The 24,092-nt window shown below is 33.5% G+C and overlaps 2 protein-coding genes across 5 annotated transcripts; both read right to left on the bottom strand.

Moving 5' to 3' along the window:
- Positions 1-1,248: 1,248 nt before the first annotated feature.
- On the bottom strand, positions 1,249-5,142 carry LOC142524591 (spermidine synthase 1-like). The gene is made up of 9 exons (XM_075628626.1): positions 4,845-5,142; positions 3,701-3,777; positions 3,465-3,587; positions 2,863-2,967; positions 2,570-2,642; positions 2,388-2,459; positions 2,112-2,307; positions 1,770-1,899; positions 1,249-1,676 (listed from the first exon to the last, which is right to left on the bottom strand). Exons 1-9 carry the CDS (start codon positions 5,032-5,034, stop codon positions 1,611-1,613), a joined length of 1,032 nt encoding a protein of 343 aa, XP_075484741.1. The 5' UTR covers positions 5,035-5,142; the 3' UTR covers positions 1,249-1,610.
- A 7,555-nt stretch (positions 5,143-12,697) lies between these two features.
- On the bottom strand, positions 12,698-14,871 carry LOC142525392 (dehydrodolichyl diphosphate synthase CPT3-like). 4 transcript variants are annotated; one of them, XR_012815063.1, is made up of 3 exons: positions 14,686-14,871; positions 12,792-13,894; positions 12,709-12,758 (listed from the first exon to the last, which is right to left on the bottom strand). XR_012815063.1 is itself a non-coding variant. In XM_075629675.1 (2 exons), exon 2 carries the CDS (start codon positions 13,848-13,850, stop codon positions 12,975-12,977), a length of 876 nt encoding a protein of 291 aa, XP_075485790.1. In that variant the 5' UTR covers positions 13,851-13,894; positions 14,686-14,871; the 3' UTR covers positions 12,698-12,974. The 4 variants fall into 4 exon arrangements, 3 of the variants coding, with proteins under 3 accessions (XP_075485790.1, XP_075485792.1, XP_075485791.1); XM_075629675.1 differs by having other exon boundaries at positions 12,698-13,894; XM_075629677.1 differs by lacking the exon at positions 14,686-14,871 and adding an exon at positions 14,123-14,480 and having other exon boundaries at positions 12,698-13,894.
- Positions 14,872-24,092: the final 9,221 nt, after the last annotated feature.

The raw sequence follows: 24,092 nt of genomic DNA, 5'->3' as shown, positions 1-24,092 counted from the left end.
AAATTGTACAAAAAAATTGAGTCATTTTAGCCCGAGTGACAATCACTAGACAGAAGTTTGAATCAACCCATTGAAGGGAAATTGCTGGAGGAAATAACAAAAACGATAGTGTGTCTCTAGACTTGCAGATGACAACGATGTGCGTGTAACAAACTGGCACGCAGCTACAATCGCGAAGGGAAAAACTACGAGCCATGATGAGTGCAAGAAATAGCACATGAAGTAACTTATATAGAGAAGAACATCAACTGACTATGTGTTCTCACATTGAAGCAAAACATATATAGTTTTAAAATTTTATTATATTCTTGTATTAAAAAATTTATTTTCTACCATTCTTATTTTGCAATCTCACATTTAATATATTTCCTGATAGGAGTCATTAATTTCAATAGCAATATTTTCAAGTTTAAAATTTTGAAACAAAAGTTAAAATGACAAATGGTAAAAAGCAGATCAGATAATTTATATTATAGATTGTAAAAAGTCCATCGCATATATGAAAGCCACCAGAGGAAATGTCTTGGACCAGATATTGACAAAAAGTTTTAAAAGACAAATGGGGAAAAACACACCAGATAATCCATATTCAATTGGAAAAAAACTATCAGGTAACTCAAAGCCCACCGGATAAAATGTCTTGGATAATAATAATTAATGAGGGCAATTAACAATTCAATTGGGAAAAAAAAATTATTACATAGCTCAAAGCTCACCGTATATAATGTATTGGATAATAATTAATGAGAGCAATTAAGGACATCAAAGTAAATTCACAATTAAAGTAACATACATTTAGACGACGACGACGACTGACGATGATGATGATAATGATAATAATATAATAATAATAATAATAATTGAGGAAAATTAATAATGCAATTGAAAAAAAAAAAAATTTTCCTACATCAAAGATCACCACATTCATCATAGTTAATTCACAATTAAAGTGACATATTTTAATGTAAAATATTGGATAATAATTAATGAAGACAATTAATAAAGGCGACATAGTAAATTTTCATGACAAAAATTTGTGTTAGACGCTCTCACGGGACATTTTATGAGACATATCTCTTATTTGAGTCATCCATGAAAAATATTATTTTTTATGCTAAGATTATTACTTTTTATTGTGAATATCAGTAAAGTTGACTCATCTCACAGATAAAGATTTGTGAAACCGTTTCACAAAAGACCTATCAATTTTCAATGAAAGTGACGTGTGTGTGTGTGTATATATATATATGATAAACTTCATGGTTGATTCATCCACGTTGAATTCAAATGTTACATGTGAGGCATCACCTCATACGTTGAAATTCTAATGGATTTTTTTTATTACACACAAAATTTGCAGCAAAGCCAAAATTAACCAAACCTAAGAAAGTGAGTTAAGAAGTCATAAGACTAAGTTAAGCATCTTCGGCCACGCTTTGTTCAAGTGTCACGTCAATTTTAAAATAGGATTGATAAAATCACCACACTGCCCCTAAATGATTGCCATTTTCCCTTCAAATAAAATGACTGCTTGAAGGAACAGATATATGGTTTTCTTTATCAAGAACTAAGCAACATAATATCTACGCTTCTATTTTGCTCCATAAAACTCAATTCGCTTTCGCATCAATCACCTTCCGGGCGAATGAGGGTAAACAGAAAGCTGCAGAATGAATCTGAGTAGGAGAAAGAGCAAATTAATTCACTGGCGAAAAAATGGAGACAGTATGAAGTCGAAAGGGAAAGCAATTATGCTGCGTAACATGTACCTCGGAGTTGTAGAATTTTAAGGGTCCATATGTTTTGACATGATTAATATCTGCATCAATTGGATTGATAGGTTTCTTGAAATCAACCGAGGGACCTTCAGTCGCGCAAAGCATGAATCCCATAACACCGCTGAAACGAAATTCACAGAAAATATGAAGAATGGTTAGTCTGACGCACAAGCAAACAGATGCTCACCAAAACAAAAGTTGTTTATAACGATACTAAGAATTTGATTTGAGATTATAGTTCTCGAAAGAGTAGAGATACATCAGTAAGCGTGTAAAAGAGAGGAAGAAACAAGCCACAACTTTATGTGAATTCAAAGCAAAGAGAGAATATGCCTTGGGTACGTTGGAACTGTTGTCCAAGCGTAATTGACAGAGCCTTCGAAAATTTGGCGACAGTTGGCAACAATATCTTCAATAATGTGCATGTGAAGCCATATGCTTTCAGCTTGAGTACATACCACTCCTCCTGCGCGAAGAGCCTTTGCCACTGACGCAAAGAAAGGCTTTTCAAACAACTCTTTAGCAGGGCCTGAGTGTGAAGTAAAAAGTTAATTGAACGAGTGAAACATTTTAAATACGTGAGAACATTTTTCCTTAAGATTTACATACCTATTGGGTCTGAAGAATCCACTATGATCGCATCATAAGTTCCTTCTGGCACAGCCTTGAGAAATGCAACTCCTGCAAAGATTGAAGCAAACACAATGATGTCATAATTCAATATCAAGAGGAGATGCAGAAAATAAATGGAGGGTAAGGCAAAAGTGAATGGAAATCATAGTTGACTGTACCATCTCCAATGTGCAAGTTCACACGGGGATCATCAAAGCCAACAGCCACATTTGGGAAAAATTGTCTAGATACCTGGGATATGTCGATTGATTATCTTAAACTAGCCCAATAACTATGTTCTAACTTCCGAATCTTGTTAACAAGATATCGGGCAAGGACATATAGAGTAAAATGCATATCATAGGCAGAATTTGCAAAATAAAATACACTTACCCATGTACTTCGTATCTGATAAATGAGAGAACGAAAAATCCAAACATTAAATGAATATATAACAGCATGAATAACTTACATCAACTACCATCTTATCAATCTCACAGATGTCAATCTTCTCAACAGAGGAATGACGAGACACCTCCCGCAAGACACCACCATCTCCTCCTCCAATTACAAGAACCTAAAACAGAGCAGTTCGGACCATGAATAATTGATCACAGTGAAGTACAAAATGATTTTTCCTCATTAGAATTAACCCATTAGAAATATGAACTTAAGTCAAGCAATTTGAATTGTCATGGAAGATTGGACAAATAAAAAACATTTATTGCTCAATATGCTAGTGTAATTTCTTGGCCACCCACAGACACTTGGGAGACAAATATTTTCTTCAAAATTATTTTTTTATATCATGTTTAGCACAGATGTGAAGTTCTACCCAAGTACTGACACTTTCATTGCTGTAATTCAAAATGCACAGATCCTTACCTAAACTTCCAAGATTGACAACCACTGAGAAATTTAGATACTTCAACAGGAGATCATATAATTACCATTATGCTCACTCTTTAATGTCCTGTTTTTAATTTTCTGTTGGGTTGGGAATTGGTAGGATTAGCTCTTTCTGGAAATGTTTCCTGCTATATTTAGAATTTAAAACTTAGCAGAAGCAAATACCTTTTTTGGATTTGGAATTGAGCAAAGTGGAAGATGGGCAATCATTTCTTGATAAGCACACTCATCCCTCTCTGTGAGTTGAATTACACCATCCAAGACAAGAACTTTTCCATAAGTGGATGACTGCGAAAAAACAACCAAGGTTCATGCATCAACTGACACTGATGAAATAAATTGAAGTAAGTATAAAATCAAACCAATGCTAAGTGTTTTTGACTCCACAGAGCATCACATACCTGAAAAACCAACACATTCTGGTAGTCAGACTTTCCCTGGAATAATATTTTTTCTACCTTTAAAGAATGTGCTTCTCCTGCTTGAATTCCAACAGAGTACTCAATTGAGAATCAGAATTAGGGAAAAGCACACAATTTCTGAGCTGAACAAGCCAAGAAAAAGAAATCAATATTGTGCAAAACAATGAATATACATATTTGAACTCAGAAGCATCCATTTTCGTACTCCCCAACTTACAAATTTACTTCTCATTTCCATTATTGTTAAAAGGTAAATGCTACATTCCGGACATTCAAAAGAATTCATCATTAACTCAATGAGTGGAAAAAATGAGATTGCAAGGTATGTAATAAATTCAGGACAGAGTAGCGGGGAGGAGAAATGGGACTGAGAGAATGTATATACTTTAAACTTAACGTTGCAAGGAACTATTGCTGACAACAGGCAAAGAGTTAGGCAGGAGCCATAACACTAAAAAAAAGTGATCGAATTAATCTATCCAAGTGTAGAGAAGGAAGAGAAACACATAAGAAATTCATTTCCCAATTTTCTCTTGATTAAAAGTTGAAATCAGACAGTACAATGTTCGAATGCATGCCTAAATCCACATTCTATGAATGATTTCATCAACTAATATCAAAACCTCCCGTTCCAAGACCGTCAAAAAACTCAAATTTCACATTTTAAAATCACTTTCCATCAATAAGCAAGTTTCACTCCATTTTCCTAAAATGAAAAACTCAGTTTCATTCCGACTTTTCTAGAGAAAATCACCTCGAACTGGAGATACAGGCGCACTTTATATTGAAAAGGAACGAAGTAAATCACAATACATAAAGATACGATATACAGAGAAGGAAAATGAAACTTGTGTATCCCCATATGACATAATAACTTTTCAGTTCAGTGAATCCCGTGGCTTCTCTCGTTTCATACACCCCAAGCACAGAGCTTCCGCAAATATATACAATCTAACTACTGAGCAGGGGCATGAAATTATATAATTTGCACAAACGTGTACATGAAATTCAAGTAATCTTACAAACGGACTCACCCTTCAACAATATAAATAAAGAAACAAACAAAGATCCACACAAATAAACAAGTTCATTTCAGGAAAACAGTATTTCACAGAAAACTTGCCAGGCCACATTGGGCTAATCTCGGAGAACCATCCGGGAATGACAGCTGAGATGCATTCAGGCAACTCCTCCGGTGCGCCGCCGCCGCCGTTGTTGGCTTCCATCGCAGCACAGCCGTTAGCTTCCTGGTTCTCTTCCTCGCGCGGCCTCTTCAGCGGCAAATCAGTCGCAGATTGAACCCCTTCTGGCATGAGCGCCTAGAGATGTATGTATATGGGTTAGGTTACGCTCTCTCTATCTGCAAGTAGATTGACAACACCAAACAACCCCTTATATACGCAGCTCAACATGTGATTGCCTTTGCGAATTGAAACTGTGAAATTCCCCATCGTTCTTCACTTTTTATTATTATTATTTTACAAAAACTTTTAATAGAATAAATCAATTTTGTGAAAAAAAAATATTTGAACTCGATTTAATTTATGTAAAACTAAAATTATTATTATTTTATTATAAATATACATAAAATATAATTTAACTAGACCAGATTATTGATTTTATAATTCTAGAAAAATATTTAATATTACTGTAAAAAAATATATCAATTTTAGTTAAATTGATGTGTAAATTTCTAATCTCATTTAATTTAAACTAGCGACCATGTTTACGATCTAGGCAAAAACTTGTGTAAGACGATCACATGTCATATTTTGTGAGACAGATCTTTATTTGGGTCATCCATGAAAAAGTATTACTTTTTATGCTAAGAGTATTACTTTGTATTGTGAATATCGGTATGATTGACCCGTCTCATAGATAAATATTCGTGAGACCGTCTCACAAAATACCTACTCCACGATCTAATCATTATAAAACCATCTTAAATTCATATTTAAATATTTTTTAATAAATTATTAGAAAATCTAAAAAAAATGTCTCTAATGCCTTTTAATCGTAAAATAATCTCTATATTTTTTTGGTATAAAAATTAGACTAGTTAATGATCAGTACTAGCTCCTTTGTCACATCAATTAACTAATTTTCCGATATTCTTCTCATACACTTATTTTTGTTTTTTATTTAAAATATCCAACTAGAGACCTTTTATTCTAAAAAAAAAAAAAATCCAACAAATGTAGAAGCAAGAAGATAAACAATAAATTAAATAGTAGATTTTTTGTTAGACGATTTCACGAATCTTTATCTGTGAGATGAGTTAACCTTACCGATATTCACAATAAAAGTAATGTTCTTGACATAAAAAATAGTACTTTTTCATGGATGACCCAACTAAGAGATCAGTCTCACAAAATACGACCTGTGAGACCGTCTCACACAAGTTTTTGACTAAATTGAAATACTATTAATAGAAAATGAGTCCTATATTTTAATTGAATAACGAGATTGTTACAATCGAGTTTCAAATTTGATATTTCGTATCAAATTTAGATTTTAATATCTAATGATTTATATTTTTTAACACACGTGATAATATTTCGTTGGTATAACTTTGGGCAATAAGTAATTATATGAGGAAGGGATGATGAAAATAATGATTGCATCGTTATTAATTTCAGATATAACGTATAGAGTAGGTAGGGATTGGGAAAAGCATATTCTTTTGACCAACGTGACCCCGTTAATTTAATTTATTTAATTTAGTGGAGTGGTGGCGGCTTTTGATTAGTTTTCTTGGCATGGGCTTTTCGGTCGGTGATCGAATAAATTTATTATTTTGTTATTTTTATATTATTTATCACAAAAATTATCACCAGATTGTGTCATAGGTCAGTTTTATAAGATAAATATTTTATTTGTGTCATTCATTATGTATTTTGGAATATTTTCGCCTCATAGTTATAACAATATTTATTTGTAGTTTAACGGACCGAGAATTGATCATATTGTGGTTTATTTTATTGGTAAAAAAATTTAATTGCATATCACAATTTATAATTTTTTTATTGATAAAATATCATTTGGAATGGATATAAATTTAAGTTACAAGTGATTGTTATATTGAAAAATATGATAAATAATTTTTTTAAATAAAAATGACAACTTTTTTTAAATAATATTTTTTATAACTAATACAAACAGGTGAAGCTTAAGGTTTTCAGGAACATTGTATTGGGAAAAGAGCTTTGACAGCTTATTGTACATTTTCTGGTGCGCAATAAGCAATAATTTTGACAAATGAAGCTATCACAAAGGTTTAGTGGTTTACCTAAGGCAATTGAATGCTTTAGTGAAGTTTTTTTTTAAAATTAAATATTTATATCATCAAATCGATAAATCTCGAGTTATAATATAAGAAAGTCAAGATGAATTATTTTCATCTAATTAATATAAACTGGAAGAGCTATTGAATGCTCTATGAGCAAGAAAGTATGTCACAGTATTGATCGAGCGATTACATATGATTGATCGACACAAAATTATTCACTAAGAATATAGAATTAGCTTCAAGAGCCAATACATCCATAAAACCAGCTTTCATATCTGGGTTGAAAATTACACGAACAGCCTTTTTGGAGTCTGAATATATACAAACAGAAGATACTCCCACCTATAGTCACAGATCCATACCACCACGAATAGCCAATACTTCAGCTGCAAGGACACTACCCGAATAACATATGATAACAGCATGTGCACCTCTAGTTACTCCCTGTGAATTTTTAATTATCGCTCCAACATTGAATTTATTACGCATGATATCAAACAACGTATCAACATCTAATCGAAATAAGTTAGGGGTAGGCGGTTTCTATAAGTGATCTACTGAGATTTATGAAGTACAAGATGAGATAGCACACTTTAATCTAGAGTAACGAACTCAATCTAGAATGCATAAACCCAATTCACTCTAAATTTCTCGCTCTTACCCTCAGCCTCGTGTTTTCGAATACATGTTTCACGCCAAATTGCCCAACAAAAGATCACAAATAATTCAAATTCCTCCTGGTTAAAGCTCTTTGACACATGTAAAGCACACTCAAGAAAAGAAGCATCACGATGTATTTTCAGACAGTACAAAAATGGAGTATTTTTCCAAACATCCTTAATAGCCAAACAGAAAAGGAGACAATGACTAGTAGATGCATAATGGAAACTGCATAGCAAGCATGCCCCATGAGTTGGAATATGATGAAAAAGCAAATTAAACTTAGTCGGAATAAAGTCTCTGGATGCTTTCCACATAAATATACGAACTTTCGGTGGTAATCGAAGTTTCCAAATCATCCTCCACCAAGAGCCAAGAGGCTGCCGAGAATTGAATGGTGGGGTGTCCCAGCTTCTGGTCTCCATATGGTAGCCATCTTTAACCGAATATTTACCATTCTTGCTCCCAGACAAAAATCGTATATCATCACAGCCATGTCGATGCAACGAAATATGGAGGATAGCATCAATCTCATGTACAGGGAAGAACTGCCTAACCATGGACTCTTTCTTGTTCCAGAGATAAAGTGTGACACTCGAAGGTGATTGTCTGTAGAAGGATGTAAACTGCTCTGAAAGGATGGAATCGTTGGGATCCAGGATTCTGCGAAAGCCCGAATACTCTGACCATTCCATACTCGTCAACACAACCCCCTTTGAATGATATCTCTACTCCACAACATAGATATCCAAACATAAGATGGATTTGAGCTCACTCCTGCCTACATAATATCTGAATTTTTAAAATACCTGCATTTAAGAACTCGGGCAACCAAAGAATTGGGTGACTGAATGACTCTCCAGATTTGTTTTGCTAGCAAAGATTTGTTGGAAGCTACCAAACTTCGGAAGCCCATACCTCCCACACTCTTGGGTTTACATAAATGTTTCCAATTCATCCAATGCATGCCCCTACGACCACTAGCATCTTTCCACCGAAATCTTGTACAAATTTGTTCCACTTCTTTACAAAGAGATACATGGATTTCGAAGATTTAGGTGTATGTGGAAGGACATAGAATGTGGTGGACAGAACTTAAACGTTCTAGGCTGATTTGCAATGACCTGAAATGTTGTGGAAGAGGTCGAGTCTAGAAGCTTCCGAGGTTATCTAGAGAAGTGTGGAAACTTGGAAGAAAATCTATACTATTTTATAACTATCTTGTATTTTGTAGAATGCAGGTGTACATGAAGTTCTAGAATATTCTAGCACAGAGTACTTTAGAATGTTTTGGAGACTAGATCTCATCGTTACACTATATTACCAAAGAACATAGATTGCGTGTAGAACTTGTATGTGCAGGGTAGTTGTGTAGAAATTCATTTGTAACATAACCAACTTGAATCGAACACTTGAACAATCAATTCCTCGCATAACCAATAATTGTGATACTTTATTTCTCTGCAAATTTTATAATTATTTGTGCTCATCACTTAACCACCATATATCACTTTCTAAGGATAATTTTTTAAAACTTATAAACAATGTTTTCATAACTAGATTGATGATTGAATCGAACTATCTTATTAAAACGGTTCAACCGATCAGACATGTTCAACCGGAGGTTGGACCGAAAAATTTTTATATTATACAAAATAATAATATCATATAGTAAATAATATATTTTAAATTCTAAAAATCTTAAATATGTGTATACATAATAAAAATATATTTATTACAGATTAAAATCTAATTAACATACATATAATCAAATATAATTATATCTCTATTTTAAAAAAAAAATCAAAGTAAGCACTATTAAAATATTATTTTTAACAAAGATGTGTACGTGGGTTTTTTTCCCGAATTTTAAAAGTCATGGTTTCATTTTGATGTTTGATAAAAAAAATTTATAATTTAAGGATTATCCTTAATAGTTACAAATAATATTATTTGATTTCGGAAAAAAATTGTTTACTTATTTTTTAAAAAATTCTTTGTTTATTAATAATACTTAATACCTTCTTTATTAATAACATCTAACCGTCATGAAAAAGGTATAAAATTTTTAAATAAGTGTAAAATTAATAATATTGAAAATTGACTAAAATTTTAGTATATACAACATAACGCAATTACCCGAGTCTCGTGAAATTCTTGCAATTTTCTAGTGATTTCATTTAAATCAAATTCCACAATATTTGAAGAAATATAAGTCTTGTTTTAAAAATGTCATTATAACAAGCGCTTTGAATGAGATTTCCAATTCCATATCTCACAAAATTCCATCAAATCTATGGAACTTTTTTCAAAACTTGGTTTAAATTGGATCTACGTTTCCAAATCTCCATACCTTCTCTGACAGTATATTAAAGCATAAATGTAGTAATTTATGTTCAAGCACTTGTAAGAAAAACCCTTTGAATTAACTTATAAAATATTCACAATGTATATGATAATCATGATCATGTCGTGTTTTAAGTCATATTACAAATCTTATTTTGAATAGTTTTTCGTCAATATAAATTGTGTAATAGTAAAAAAAAACGATGAGTGGATATCTTTGAGATAGTCTCACAAATAATGCTTTTGATATAAAACGTAATATTTTTAATGGGTCCAATCTGATCGAGTAAGAGACATGTCTACGCAAAAATTATATCATTAAAGTGCTTGTGAAAACAATTCACATGTATGTCACACGCAACACATACTTTGTACATGTAGTAAGAGATTTGTCTGTTGAAATTTGAATTAAATTTAAAGTTTGAATGAAAATTATGGCTCATAAATGTGGGAGTGTCTTTTGGTTTTCCATATTCTTAAATTAGTTGTAGCTCATGATTATGGAAGTATATTTTAACTTTTCATATTTTTGAGTTAATTGGAAAATTTTGATTATTCATATTCTTGAGTTAATTGCAAATTAAATAATCTTGTATGACTTTTGGTTTGTATTTTGGAGCTTGTAAATAATGTGTTTATTTACTCAATTTATATATATATATATAATATTTAAAAACACGCTCAATATCTCACTCAATCATTCTCTCTACATTTCATATTGTTAGCTTTTCATTTGGCCTCCGTTAAGTTTGGTGATAAATTGAATGTACGTTTTCAGTTGGCCAGGTATAGTTACTTCGTGCTAAGTTGCTGCATGATTTTGTCATTCTATCATGCGAAACAGTTGTTCATCTTGATCCTCGAAGCACATTCGGATGTGACAAATCTATTTTAAAGAAACAGTAATTCGTTCAGATCTCTGTTTGATTTATTGGTTTACTATTGTTTTACATACTAGATATTTATACTTCCAATTGCGCACTACTTTTGTTTAATGCTTTGTCTGTATCTATACGATCCTGCTTTCGTCTACTGCTCTATAATTACTTCAGATTTTAGCATTTTGGCTAACAATCTTAAAATAGACTTTGTTATACTCATTACATGATTTGTTGAAGATATGACATCTGAAACAAACATATAACGTGAAACTGGTTATGTCGTCTCTCATATCACTGTTCATGTTACGCCTCTTTTCGTTCTTCACGTTGCCCTGAGTGTTGCTGCAATTGTTGTGCCGGCCAGTCACATAGAAAAACCAGAGAAGTTCACTAGTGTGGACTTCAAAATGTGGTAGCATAAAATGTTATTTTACCTGATGACGTTGAACCTAGCCAGATTCCTAAATGAGGATGCTCTTAAACTCAAAAGAGGGTGAGGGAGATGTTGAATCCGTCAGTGCTCTAGAGGCATGAAATCATTCTGATTTTCTATGCAGAAATTATGTACTGGACGAATTGATCGATTTGCTCTATAATGTGTTTTGTGGAAAGAAAACGGCTAAAAAACTATGTGAATCCCTTGATAGATAAGAGAATACTCTCTATCAAATAAATTATTTTTATAATTTATTCAAAAGAGAAAAGACAATTAGATAGAGAGTATGTCTCTTATCTCACGGATCTTTATTCGTTAGACCAATCAACTATACCATAAAAAGTAATATTTTTGACATGTGTTACCCAAATAAAAGACTCGTATCAAAAAATTGATGAATGAGACCATCTTAAAAGAATTTTTGCGTTTGATAAAACTTCAATAGATTAACATTGATATGCTCAAAATAATTTAATAATCTTATTATGTTTATTCGGAAAAAAAATGACTCTTACCGATGCCAATAATCAATAATAATATCTACAAACAGTCTTATCTACGTAACTATTGATATTTTTTTTAAAACTTTTACTTTTAAATTATTCCCAAATAAAACATTTTTATCAATATATTATTCTCCATGATCTATCTCATCAATTCAAAAATTCCAACAGAGCGAGTATCGAGAGATATCAAACCTTTAAACAAAGAATCAAATTCGCTATCAGTGCACTATCTTATTATCCACGTTCTCTTTTCTAGAAAGAAGGATGATTCTAGTTGACTCAATAATTGATATATTGAATGAATTGTTTGTGTATATATTATTATTAATTATTGGAGCAGTCCAATCCATTATTGGATTTGATTTAAAAAATTATGAATTTATTCGAGGACCCAATGAATAAAGCAGAAGTAAAAAAACATTCTATTTTTAAATTATTTAAATTTAAGTGATTTATTTACACATAAAATTCATGTGAAATGATTTCATGAGACATGTATTCTACTTAAGTCATATTTAAAAATATAATATTTTTTATATCAAAAATATTATTTTTTATTATAAATATTTACATAGTTGATCGGTCTCATAAATCGCCGTTTGAGCCCAATAAACACTGAGGTAGACCCTTCAGTGCGGTTTTGAACAGGAGTAGTTCTCTTGTAAGACGTCTCACGAATCTTTATCTGTGAGACGGTCAATCTTACCGATATTCACAATAAAAACTAATACTCTTAGCATAAAAAATAATACTTTTTCATGGATGACCCAAATAAGATATCCGTCTCTCAAAATACGACTGCGAGATCGTCTCACACAAATTTTTTGTTTTAATCAGATGCAGCAAGTTTCAGGGGAATCATCGTTTCACTATTATTACCAAATGGACTGACTGGTTTTCCATTCAACGAACAGATGAACTGTCGTATACAGTAAAATATCCAGTAAACAACATGACCGAGACTCAGTTGCCCAGAATTAACAACATAATGGCACCAAAATTACAGCTTTAAATACAAGACGTAAACTTCTTAATTTACCAAAACAGTAAATGGTCTGTGTACCAGAGACAAGCACAGTTTTAAAAGAAGTCCTGACCCTTTTATGGACTTCATAGTTGAGAAAGAAACGAGAATTCAGTTGTGTTCCCGTTTCTTTTTCAAATAAGAAAAGTTTCTTTGGAAATCCAAAATTGCTTTCACCAAATGCCGAAATCCAATCTCTGGCCAAAATTCATGTGGGGAGTATAGAAGGGATGATGCACTTTGCCATAGAAGGAAATTGCTTAAACGGGTCTCGCCAGAAGTACGTATTATGATATCAGGATCTGGTGCAACAGCCATACGCATATGTTTCTCGATATCTTCCACATCGATGAGGGACTTGTCCTTATTTTCTCCGTTACATCTTAGTCCAATTAAGCCATATCCGGCAGTACCACTACTGTCAAGGACTCTGAACTCTTCTGATTTTTCTTCGTATGTTTTTTCAATGGCATGGACTATCTCATCTGTTGACGTATAGGCGATGCAAATTAATAGCACTGATTTTGAATTGTCAGCAGTGGCGTCCATAGCCCTTTTGGCTGCCAACTTGACAGAATTGCTCAATAGTTCAAAATTTCCAATGACATACACCCTCACTCCGTATTCGTTAAGTACACTCTCCCTGTCGATTAGCGAGTCGAGCTTTTCTCGAATGAGCTCCATAGTGGATTGAACTTCTTCAGGACGTCTTTTGAAATTTTCTATGCTAAAAGCATAAACGGTCACATATTTCACATCAAACTCGTAACAATATCTTAGCATATTCATAAGAGCAGAATACCCCTCCTTATGGCCAGCCCCTTCTTCTAAATTTTGCTTCTTCGCGTATCTCCGATTTCCATCCATGATAAATGCAATATGTTTTGGCATAGGACCAACCGAAAGAATAAAAAAGAAACATCTGCGCAGAAAGCTTTTCAAATCTTGAAAGAATTGAGTTGCTAGATTACAAATCTTGCTTTCCATAAACACTTCAAATAGAAGTGTGACAAATCTTTGATTAAATTAGCCTGATAACATCCAAAAAAAAAAAAAATTTATATCATCCACTATCCACGTTGTTCTAAGTTCATAAATAATGATTAGGCCAGTGGAAGAGCAAAATGGTGGCTGCAGGAGGGGCGGCCGCGGCCCTCCCTCCTCCTTCAACTTTCTAGTATATGTGTTTTTTTTTTTAATGTATGAACACTAGTTCAAATTTGAAAAGTTTTCTGCTTAAATTCCGCCCCTCTACGCACCATTTCAGGCTCCACCACAGCGGATTGGCTTCCGTCGCACAGGGGCGTGTTCGTGATTTGTCAACTAATGCTTTTCACTTTCTATGATCAAAGGAATAAAACCAGCAGGGGAAGATAGCTGTCGTTTCCTTTTACCAAGAATCTTGAATTTTTGGAGACAAAATCACTCAAAAACTTAATTCACAATTCACAAAAGGTACCAACTTTTTTCCTGATAAATTTGATTAATCAATGAAATACTCCAGAATAAAAATAATCAAGATTCTCTGCTCCAGAAAATATCTTCTAAATCCAACAAACTCACATGTCAAATCAACCAAGTTGAATTTATAAATCAAAGAACCAAAAAAAATTAAAATCTCACAAGAATAACTTCACCCCAAACTCAAAAATCCAACACATCCATACATCAAATAAAGTAGAACCCAGAAAGCAATCAGATCACTTATACTAAGATATTAAGTGACAATATCTGCATGGATACCACATATACGTAATAACGTAAATGTTGAACCTTTACACAGATTTATCCGGAAAAAAAATCAAGTGTTTAGCATACTTACATACGTGGAATCCGGGATGAATTCAGAAAGAGAGAAGGAGGGCAGATGATATATATTTACCTGGGTTTTTCGATAATAGAGTGGCGAGGAGTGGAAAAATTTGACGCGATGGACCAATCAGACAATGATTTTGTTTTGTTTCTCTTTTTTCCTGTCGGTGGCGCCTTGAACGATGCTTGATGAGAATTTATTCTAATTTGACCGCTTTTTAGTCTTTTTCATCGAAAGATTCCGGCAACAACGTCACACGCGACAGCGCACACATAATGTAATATAATTAATGAGACTTGAACGGCACACGTGGAATCTCACCTAATTGTTTTCATTTTTCTAATCAACCTATTTGCAATTTTAAACTATTATATGCTTTAGATATTATATTTTACTTCAGTAAAAAGTTGACTTCTCAACTGACATTTCAACAACTAGAAATATTATAGGAGGCAGAAAATTTTGTACCGTTGAATTATTTATTAAAATAAATGTATTTTTTTAAATCTAAATTGGTCTGACTGTAGGAACAGAATTGGACCATGGGCCGGCCTGTTTGCATACTCATGGGAATGATAAGCCCAATTAACACTTGCTCCAGTTGGCCCATTCGTGTGGCAACTCTGTATTTGGTTTATTTTGTTGTTATACTAGTCGAACGACGCTAATGGATACGAGCAAGGAAATGGAAAAACTCATAGGCCCAGGCCCTCCAGCTCTTCCTTTCTGCCATGATAATCCAGTGCTGTGTGGCTGCATATTTTGTTGACGTGTCAATTCGGTTAGGTTGGATCGGGTTGAACAACAGTAATATTCAAAAATTGTCCAACCTGAACCCAACCCGAACCCGAACCCGAGCCAACCCAAAAACTCTCAACCCGAATATGAACTAGAATCAACCCGATAAACCCGTATAACTTGATTTTGAATTTTTTTATAATTTTTTAAAAAGAAAATTAAATAAAATTCAAAAAATAATACTAATATTTTAATTTAAACACATAATAATAAAATCTCTCTCATATATATGATTTAAATTTGAAAATCTAATCGCACAAAAATAAAATATATTTATTAAATCAAATAAACAATTATTTAAAAAATAAAAAATGATCAGAATAAATAATAATTTATGATATAAATATACAATAAATATTTTTTCAGACATGCAATATATAAAAATATAGGCAATATTTATTAATTATATTTTTAAAAAAATTAAAATTTTCGGGTCAACCAAGGTTGACACGAACCTTACCCAACCCGATCATTTTTTGGGGTCAGCTATCGGGTCCAATCCGATCTGACCTGAACCCGAAAACCCCAAACCCAAACTTGATTTTTTCGGGTTGAACCGTATTGGATTGGTGGGTCGTGTCTGATTTTGACACCCCTAATATTTTGATCTCATCTATGCTTCGAACTCGATACCTCATCTTAAATATGTGATAATCTATCGACTTCTGCTCGTGATAAATTTTATATTTAGCATTGTGTAAATAGAGTTCATGTTACCCAAATGTCAAGTCCAATTATCGAAATTTGATTTGGATACGTGAGACTTATATATTTTTAATTGAATATTTGAACGTAAGTGTGAGAGTAGTACTTTTATGCTAACGTCTCGTCAACTGCTAACTTTAGAAAAAAATTATGTTTTCAGATGGCTCGGTTAAGTATATGGATTTAAAATCATCACTTCATATAAAAATATAAGTAATGGATTTCAAATAAAAAGTAATGCTCTTAGCATAAAAAAAAGTAATATTTTTTTTATTGATGATCCAAATAAGAGATCCGTCTCACAAAATACGACCCGTGAGACCGTCTCACACAAGTTTTTTCTATAAATAAAATGAATTTGTTCCAATAATTTGAACTTATTTCCCCTCAAATTCTTTCGTCCAAACACAGTCTTATATTCTATTCAAAGATGATGATTATCGCACAAGCATAAACAACCTGTATGATCATAGTTGTTTCTAATCGTCTTCAATTTTATTTATTGTATATTATATCGCCTAACCCCGTGATTTATCATGTGGAGAGTTGGAATCACAGTTGACAAAACATTATTAAGTCCACGCTTCCAACATGTCAAACGTAGAATAATATTAAAATAACCGACATAAAAACTCGAATGAGACGGTTTAATAAGTCAATTTCGTCAGATTGATCTTTTATTTTGATCATCCATAAAAAAATTTATTTTTCATGTCAAAAATATTATTTTTTATAATAAACATAGTTAGAGTTTACCCGTCTCACGGAAAAAGATACGTGAGACTGTCTCATAACATATTTACTCAAATACTATATGGTGGCATGTCAATATATATTATGTTTTTATTTAAATGGTTATTATTAGAGACTTAATCAGAAATTCATAATATTTTAGTAGATTACAATCTTTCAGTTCAATTATTATATTTTTATTAAATGATCCTTGATTTATCATGCGAAGAATTGGAGTCGCAAGTGACAAATTTATATTAAATAAGTGGTGTTCCATCTGTCTATATTACTATTTTAATTTTATAAACCAGTATTTTATTGATTCGAGCATCGGAGAGGCCTTCAAGACTATATGTTTGGAAATGTGTGAGATTTGTACTATGAAAATCAATAACACACATATCTATACTGATTTATATATGATGAATTGAAATTAAATTAAATATTTGTTGAATCGTGAGATGAGATAATGAAATATTATAATATAACGACAATAAATGAAAAATATAAATAACATAATTATTTTTAATTATAATTATTATAGAATTTTATTATTTGAACCAAATATAAGATGAAGTAAGGATGTTGCGTCTTATCCACTTAGCTCAAGTTGTATTGATATTTTCTTATTTTTTTAGTATCTCTAAACACAAATCATTTATGCTTATGAAGTGTAGTCAATTACGTCGTATTTAATGTGTCGGTCTTTTGTACGATAGGATTTTTCTATACGGCACCTGTAGTGTGTTTTTTTCTCATACGATGTCATGAAATTTTAGCATTACATCGCCAACACATGATATCCATTAAAATATGAAAGATTCACCAGTATGAATAATATCACAAAAACTATTGCGAGATGATATCACGGTTCAATTTTGTGTAGACGAATTTTTTGTTTGAACTATCCATGAAAAATAATATTTTTTATGTAAAAAAATTTATTTTTATTATAAATATGAGCAGTATTGACATGTTTCATAAAAAAAAATATGCAAGATCATGTCACAATAAATATATTCAAGTAATAAAAGAGAGACAAATCAACTCGTTTTATAAGCACGCGTACACCCCCCTTCCATGTTGATGTGACCGGGTAAAAATGAGTGTGAGATACATGGGCAATTTCACCAGGCTGGGTTATATTCTTTCAAGAAAGCGTTCTCCCTGGCTCTGGAAACGTCTGCACACTTAAAATAACAGAGATCGTTAGTGGGGCGCCGGATGGTTTTCAGACGTAACCACTCCAGCGCTCAAGTCAATATTTTTCAAAGAGAGTGAATATTTCGTTTGTAAGGAGATATATATGAATATGTCTCAATAATAAACAAAGTTTGATATTTATAGGATGAAAACCAATGATAATTTTGTTTTCAGTGCCCAACTACTACTCATGATGGGATGATTGCCCATGCTTCTGTTTTACTGACACTGATAAGTCTGACAGCCCATGCATAATTCGATCGAGTCCTATCACTCTTTCACATGCCAAAAGATCTTCTAATGATGACCAAAACATGGTGTCTCATACCTACAATCTAAGACAACACACCTATATCGGAAAGCCTGGGCTCTATCCTCCCGGGCTCACGGATGGACTTCGCCCTCACTACTCTAGTCTTTTGGCTACCCGGACTCCAATCTCCCGAGATCTCAAATAAGATCGGGCCCTGCTTGACACAGAGCAAGGCGGCTCTGGTCTCTCGCTTATCCGAACTCTAAACCGATGATGACCCGAGATAATATGGGATATTTCTGGGGTCTCACATGTTATTGCACTTCTGGGCCCAATAAAATTGCTTGTATGTGACATATTAAATTTGTTGGGTTTGGCCCAACTTTTTCCAAGCCCATAACCCAAAGCCCATTCCCTTGCACCTTGGCCTACTAGGTTATTATGTCTTATTATATAATACCCATTTGGTTCCCAGCAGCAAATGAGGAGCGTGAGATTTCTGAAGAGGCAGTAGCTTGACATTGAGCGTCGTTCTCCTCATTCTTCTTCTAAGCGTAGTGTTCTTTGCTTGGTGCATGTGAACTCTTCTCTTCTCCTTTTCTTCTCTATTTCTCAAGTGATATACGAGAGTGTGTGTGAGATCGGTAACGCCCTCGGTTCTTAGTGCTGTCTCGATCTTTGTCTTTTCAGTCTTGTTTTGAGTGTGCCTACTGTGTGTGGTGAGCTGTGTGCTTAGGGGCTATTTGCTTAGGGTTGAGTTGGTTATCAGTAACCTGGGTTTTGATCGGGAAACCTTTGTGGTCTTCGCCTTAGTTTACTGTGTATTTGGAGAGGCCAAAATCAGTTCGTCTGAGCCCGTTTTATGCTAACATATCATATTGTATTGTTTATTGTTTGTGGCTGAAATTTGCATGTTGTCCAGCCAAGAAGAGAGGAAGATACGGCATCACTGGTGGGCACACAACAGTGGTATCAGAGCCCTTGGTTGCTGCCCGCCTTGCTGTCCGTCGTGCCGTCGCCTTCAGTTCGTCGGAATCTGAAACTCTTACTTAGGGTTTCGCTCTGGTATATTGGCTGGAACCTCTTTTACTGCTTTAGTAGTGTAACCGCTTGCCGCAGATTTATGTGCTGGGATTTGCTGCTGGTAGAATGCTAGGTCTTATATGCTTGTTGTTTACTGTTGTGTTTTCATTTCCGTGGCTAAAAATGATTCTGCTGTGTTCGTTTTGATCTTGTGTGATTTAAATTTTTTCTCTGTGAAAATTTGTTGTTTTTGATTATCTGTTGAGGTTTTTTTGAAAATGGCTATGACTGGATATCATCTCGAACCTTTTAACGGAAAAACGGATTTTTCAATATGGCAGCAGAAAATGTAAGGTATTTTGGTACAAAAAAGAGTTTTCAAAGCGATAGACTTGTCATATTCTGCTGCTGAAACTCCTGAAAAAAGGGCTGAAATGGATGAGTTTGCTTATTCTTCTATAATTTTGAACTTGTCTGACTCTGTGTTAAGAAAAGTTGGTAAACTGAAATCGGCTAAGGAACTTTGGGAAAAATTAGAAGAACTTTATACTGAAACTTCGTTGCCCAGTAAATTGTTTTTGCTTGAGAAATTTTTCCGGTTCAAACTAGATTTAAACAAGGACATTGATGAAAACCTTGATGTGTTTACCAAATTAGTTCAGGATATTAAGCAAACAAGATATAAGAATATTGATAATTACACCACCCCTATTGTTCTTTTAAATGTCATACCTGATTCTTACAGTAATGTTAAATCTGCTATTAAGTATGGTAGATATCATGTAAGTTTAGAAACTGTTGTGAACGGCCTGAAAAGCAAATAGATAGATTTAAAAACCAATAAGGATGATAATAATTCTGGTGATGTTATGTTTGTTAGAGGAAGGTCTCAACATAGATTTCAAAATCAAAAACCTTCAAACAACCATAATCAAGCGTTCGTTAAAAATAGAGGTAAGAGTAAATCTTGGTCTAAGTCGAAGCCCAAGAATATAAAATGCTATAATTGTGGTGAAACTGGTCATTACATTAAAGAGTGCTCTAGGCCTAAGCAAAACCAAAACAAAAATCCAAAACTTTAAAAATCAGCATGATGACCATGCAAATATGGCTTATGGTAGTGAAAACATGGGTGATATTTTTATGGTGACTGAGGTATGTGATGTGTCTGTGGTGAATTCTGTGCATTCAAGTTCTTTGTGTGAGAATGAATGGCTAGTTGATTCTGCGTGCACTTTCCACATGGTCCCCATTTAAAAATCTGTTTTCTAGTTATAAAGAAGTGAATCATGGGTCTGTTTCTATGGCAAATGAAAAATTGTGTCAAGTTGCTGGTCTTGGTAATGTATCACTGAAATTTGATTCTGGTTATGTGTTAACTTTGAAAGATGTGAGGCATGTTCCCGATTTATGTCATAATTTGATTTCTTGTGCTGCATTGGAAGATGATGGTTTCCAGGGTAGATGGGGAAATGGGGTTATGAAAATTATGAAAGGGTCTTTAGTGGTTTTTAAAGCTGCCAAAAAGAGAAACTTGTATGTTTGTCATGCTGAATATGAACCTTGTGTGCAAAATTCTGTGAATGTTGTCTAAGTGACAAAACTGATTTGTGGCACAAAAGATTAGGTCACATGAGTTCTAAAGGTCTTGAAATTTTGCACAAAGATGGTTATTTTGGTAGTGATAAATTGTCTTGTATGCCATTTTGTGATTCTTGTGTTCTGGGTAAACAGTCCAGAGTTAAGTTTCCAAATTCCCCTATTCCCAAACACTCTGTCACTTTTGAAATACTTGAGTATGTGCATGCTGATGTGTGGGGTCCTGCTAGTGTGCCAACGCATGGTGGAAATCAGTATTTTCTATCTGTTATTGATGATTTTTCAAGAAAAGTTTGGGTGTTTTTAATGAAAAACAAATCTGATGTGTCTGAGAAGTTTAAAAACTGGAAAAACTTGATTGAAAATCAAACAGGTAAGAAAATTAAAATTCTAAGAATTGATAATGGTCTTGAATTTTGTAATCGATTGTTTGACAATTTGTGTGTTGAATCTGGTATTCAAAGACATAGGACAGTCCCTTATACGCCTCAGCAAAATGGTGTCGCTGAGCGTATGAATAGAACTTTACTTGAAAGGGTGAGGTGTATGCTTGCAAGTTCTGGTCTTTCAAAAAAGTTCTAGGGGTGAAGCTGTTTGTACTGCTGCTTATTTGATAAATAGGTCTCCTTCTGTGCCTTTGAATGATAAGTGTCCAGAATCTGTGTGGTCTGGTACGCAAATTAATTTTTCAAACTTGAAAGTTTTTGGTTGTTCTACTTTTGTGCATCAGAAAAATGACAAACTTGAACCTAGGTCTGTGAAATGTGTTTTTCTTGGCTATCCTGACGGGGATAAGGGTTATAGATTATGGGTAAGGGACCAACCTGGTTTTAATGTGTTAATCAGTAGGGATGTTGTTTTCAATGAGTATGAATTTTCCTGTTTATCTGTTCCTTTACCTACTCTTGAACCTACCACTGCTCCAAACAAGGTGGAGCATTTACTTGGTCCAAGTCATGATTCTGAGAATGTGCAGAATGCTCCTGATGTGAATGATTTACCTGAAAATCTGCCCGAAACTATTTTTGATAATCAAGTTGATATTGATGCACATGAAGAAATTGTTGAAAATATGCCTGAAACTGATCTTAGTGATTTGAATGATTATCAATTGGCTAGGGATAGACCTAAAAAAAATATTAGGCAGGCCACAACATTTTGATGATTTTCATATGACTTCTCATGCATTTAGTGTGTTTGAGTCAAGTTGATAATGTTGAACCAAAGTCATATGAAGAAGCTTTAAAATCTGAAAACTCTGTGCAATGGTTAAATGCGATGAATGAAGAAATTAATTCGCTGCATGTTAACAACACTTGGATTCTTGTACCTAAACTTGAAAATTGTTCTGTTGTGGACTGTAAATGGTTATTTAAGGTCAAGAATGAATGTGAATCTGTTAGATTTAAAGCTAGGTTAGTGGCTAATGGCTTTACTCAAAATGAAGGGATAGATTATACTGAAATATTTGCTCATGTCGTAAAGTTTCCTACTGTGAGAATCATGCTTGCCCTTGTTGCTCAATTTGATTGGGAGTTGAAACAATTAGATGTTAAAACTGCTTTTTTACATGGTGAACTTGATGAAAATTTTTTTATGAGGCAACCTGATGGTTTTGTTGTTTCTAAGTATCCTGATCATGTTTGTTTGCTAAAGAAATCTTTGTATGGATTGAAGCAATCTCCTAGGCAATGGAACAAAAAGTTTGATGAATGCGTGCTCTCTATGGATTTTACTAGAAGTAATTATGATCATTGCTTGTATTTCAAATACAATGCTAAAGTTCATGTTTTCTTGCTTATCTATGTAGATGATATGCTATTGATTAGTCCTTGTGTGAAAACTATTGATCATGTCAAAAATTGCTTGAGTGCTAAATTTGATATGAAATTCCTAGGAGATGCTAAACGTATTCTTGGCATGAACATTTATAGGGATAGAAAACGTTCAGTCATTTTGTTGAATCAGGATACATATGTTAAGAAAATTTTGAGTAAATTTTCCTATGTCGAATGCAAAACCAGTCAACGTACTTTTAGCTGGTCATTTTGTTCTAAGTAAAGAGCAATCCCCTAAAACTGATTTTGATGTTAAAAACATGAAGAATGTGCCATATTCAAATGCTATAGGTTCTGTCATGTATTTAATGGTTAGCACGAGGCCTGATATTGCATATTCTATGAGTTGTTGAGTCGGTATATGTCTAATCCCGATGTTTACCATTGGCTAGCTGTCAAATGACTTTTGAGATATCTGAATGGTTCTGTAAAACATGGTTTAAAATTTTCAAAATCTGATGTTGGTGTTAAATTGGTTGGATATGTGGATTCTAACTATGCAAATGATAGGGACAACAGAAAATCAACAACTTCTTATGTGTTTACATTGTGTGGTGCTTGTATTAGCTGGAAATCCCAATTACAACACATTGTTGCTCTTTCAACCACTGAATCTGAGTATGTTGCTGTCACTGAAGCTTTAAAATAAGCTATTTGGTTGAAAGGTCTTATTTCTGAAATTGGTTTTCTTGAAGGTGAAGTTGTAGTATTTTCTGATAGCCAGTCTGGTATACAACTGTGTAAGAATCCTGTTTTTCATGATAGAACTAAACATATTGATGTTGGATTTCACTACATTCGTGATGTGGTTGCAAAAGGCATAGTCTATCTTGAAAAAATTCCTTCTCAATTCAATCCTGCTGATATGGGAACTAAGTGTTTGTCTGTTGAAAAATTCAGATCTTGTTTAAAAATTTTAAATTTTGATACTTCTGACTGATATGTTCGATTTCTGTTCTTTTTTGTAGCTTACTTGGTGTTTGCTATAAATTGGTACTTGTACTAACTTTGTGTTTTCTGCAAGTGGGGCGATGATGATGGCTGTAGGTGACTCTCCTGTCCAGTGAACCGGTGTTGGGCCGAAAGGTGGAGAAATGTTGGGTTTGGCCCAACTTTTTGCAAGCCCATAACCCAAAGCCCATTCCCTTGCACCTTGGCCTACTAGGTTATTATGTCTTATTATATAATACCCATTTGGTTCCCAGCAGCAAATGAGGAGCGTGAGATTTCTGAAGAGGCAGTAGCTTGACATTGAGCGCCGTTCT

The sequence above is a fragment of the Primulina tabacum genome, chromosome 14 (genome assembly GCF_025594145.1).
Source record: "Primulina tabacum isolate GXHZ01 chromosome 14, ASM2559414v2, whole genome shotgun sequence".
Classification (NCBI taxonomy): domain Eukaryota; kingdom Viridiplantae; phylum Streptophyta; class Magnoliopsida; order Lamiales; family Gesneriaceae; genus Primulina; species Primulina tabacum.
Note: the sequence above shows the minus strand (reverse complement) of the source record. Positions and strands in the feature narration are given on the sequence as shown.

Excerpts from the sequence above, each read along its gene's own strand:
- LOC142524591 (XM_075628626.1), bottom strand. The coding sequence starts at position 5,034 with ATGCCAGAAGGGGTTCAATCTGCGACTGATTTGCCGCTGAAGAGGCCG. Across the intron at positions 3,588-3,700 it reads AGAATGTGTTGGTTTTTCAG|TCATCCACTTATGGAAAAGT; the intron begins GTATGTGATGCT and ends GTTTTTTCGCAG. Across the intron at positions 2,643-2,862 it reads TTGATAAGATGGTAGTTGAT|GTATCTAGACAATTTTTCCC; the intron begins GTAAGTTATTCA and ends GACATATCCCAG.
- LOC142525392 (XM_075629675.1), bottom strand. The coding sequence starts at position 13,850 with ATGGAAAGCAAGATTTGTAATCTAGCAACTCAATTCTTTCAAGATTTG.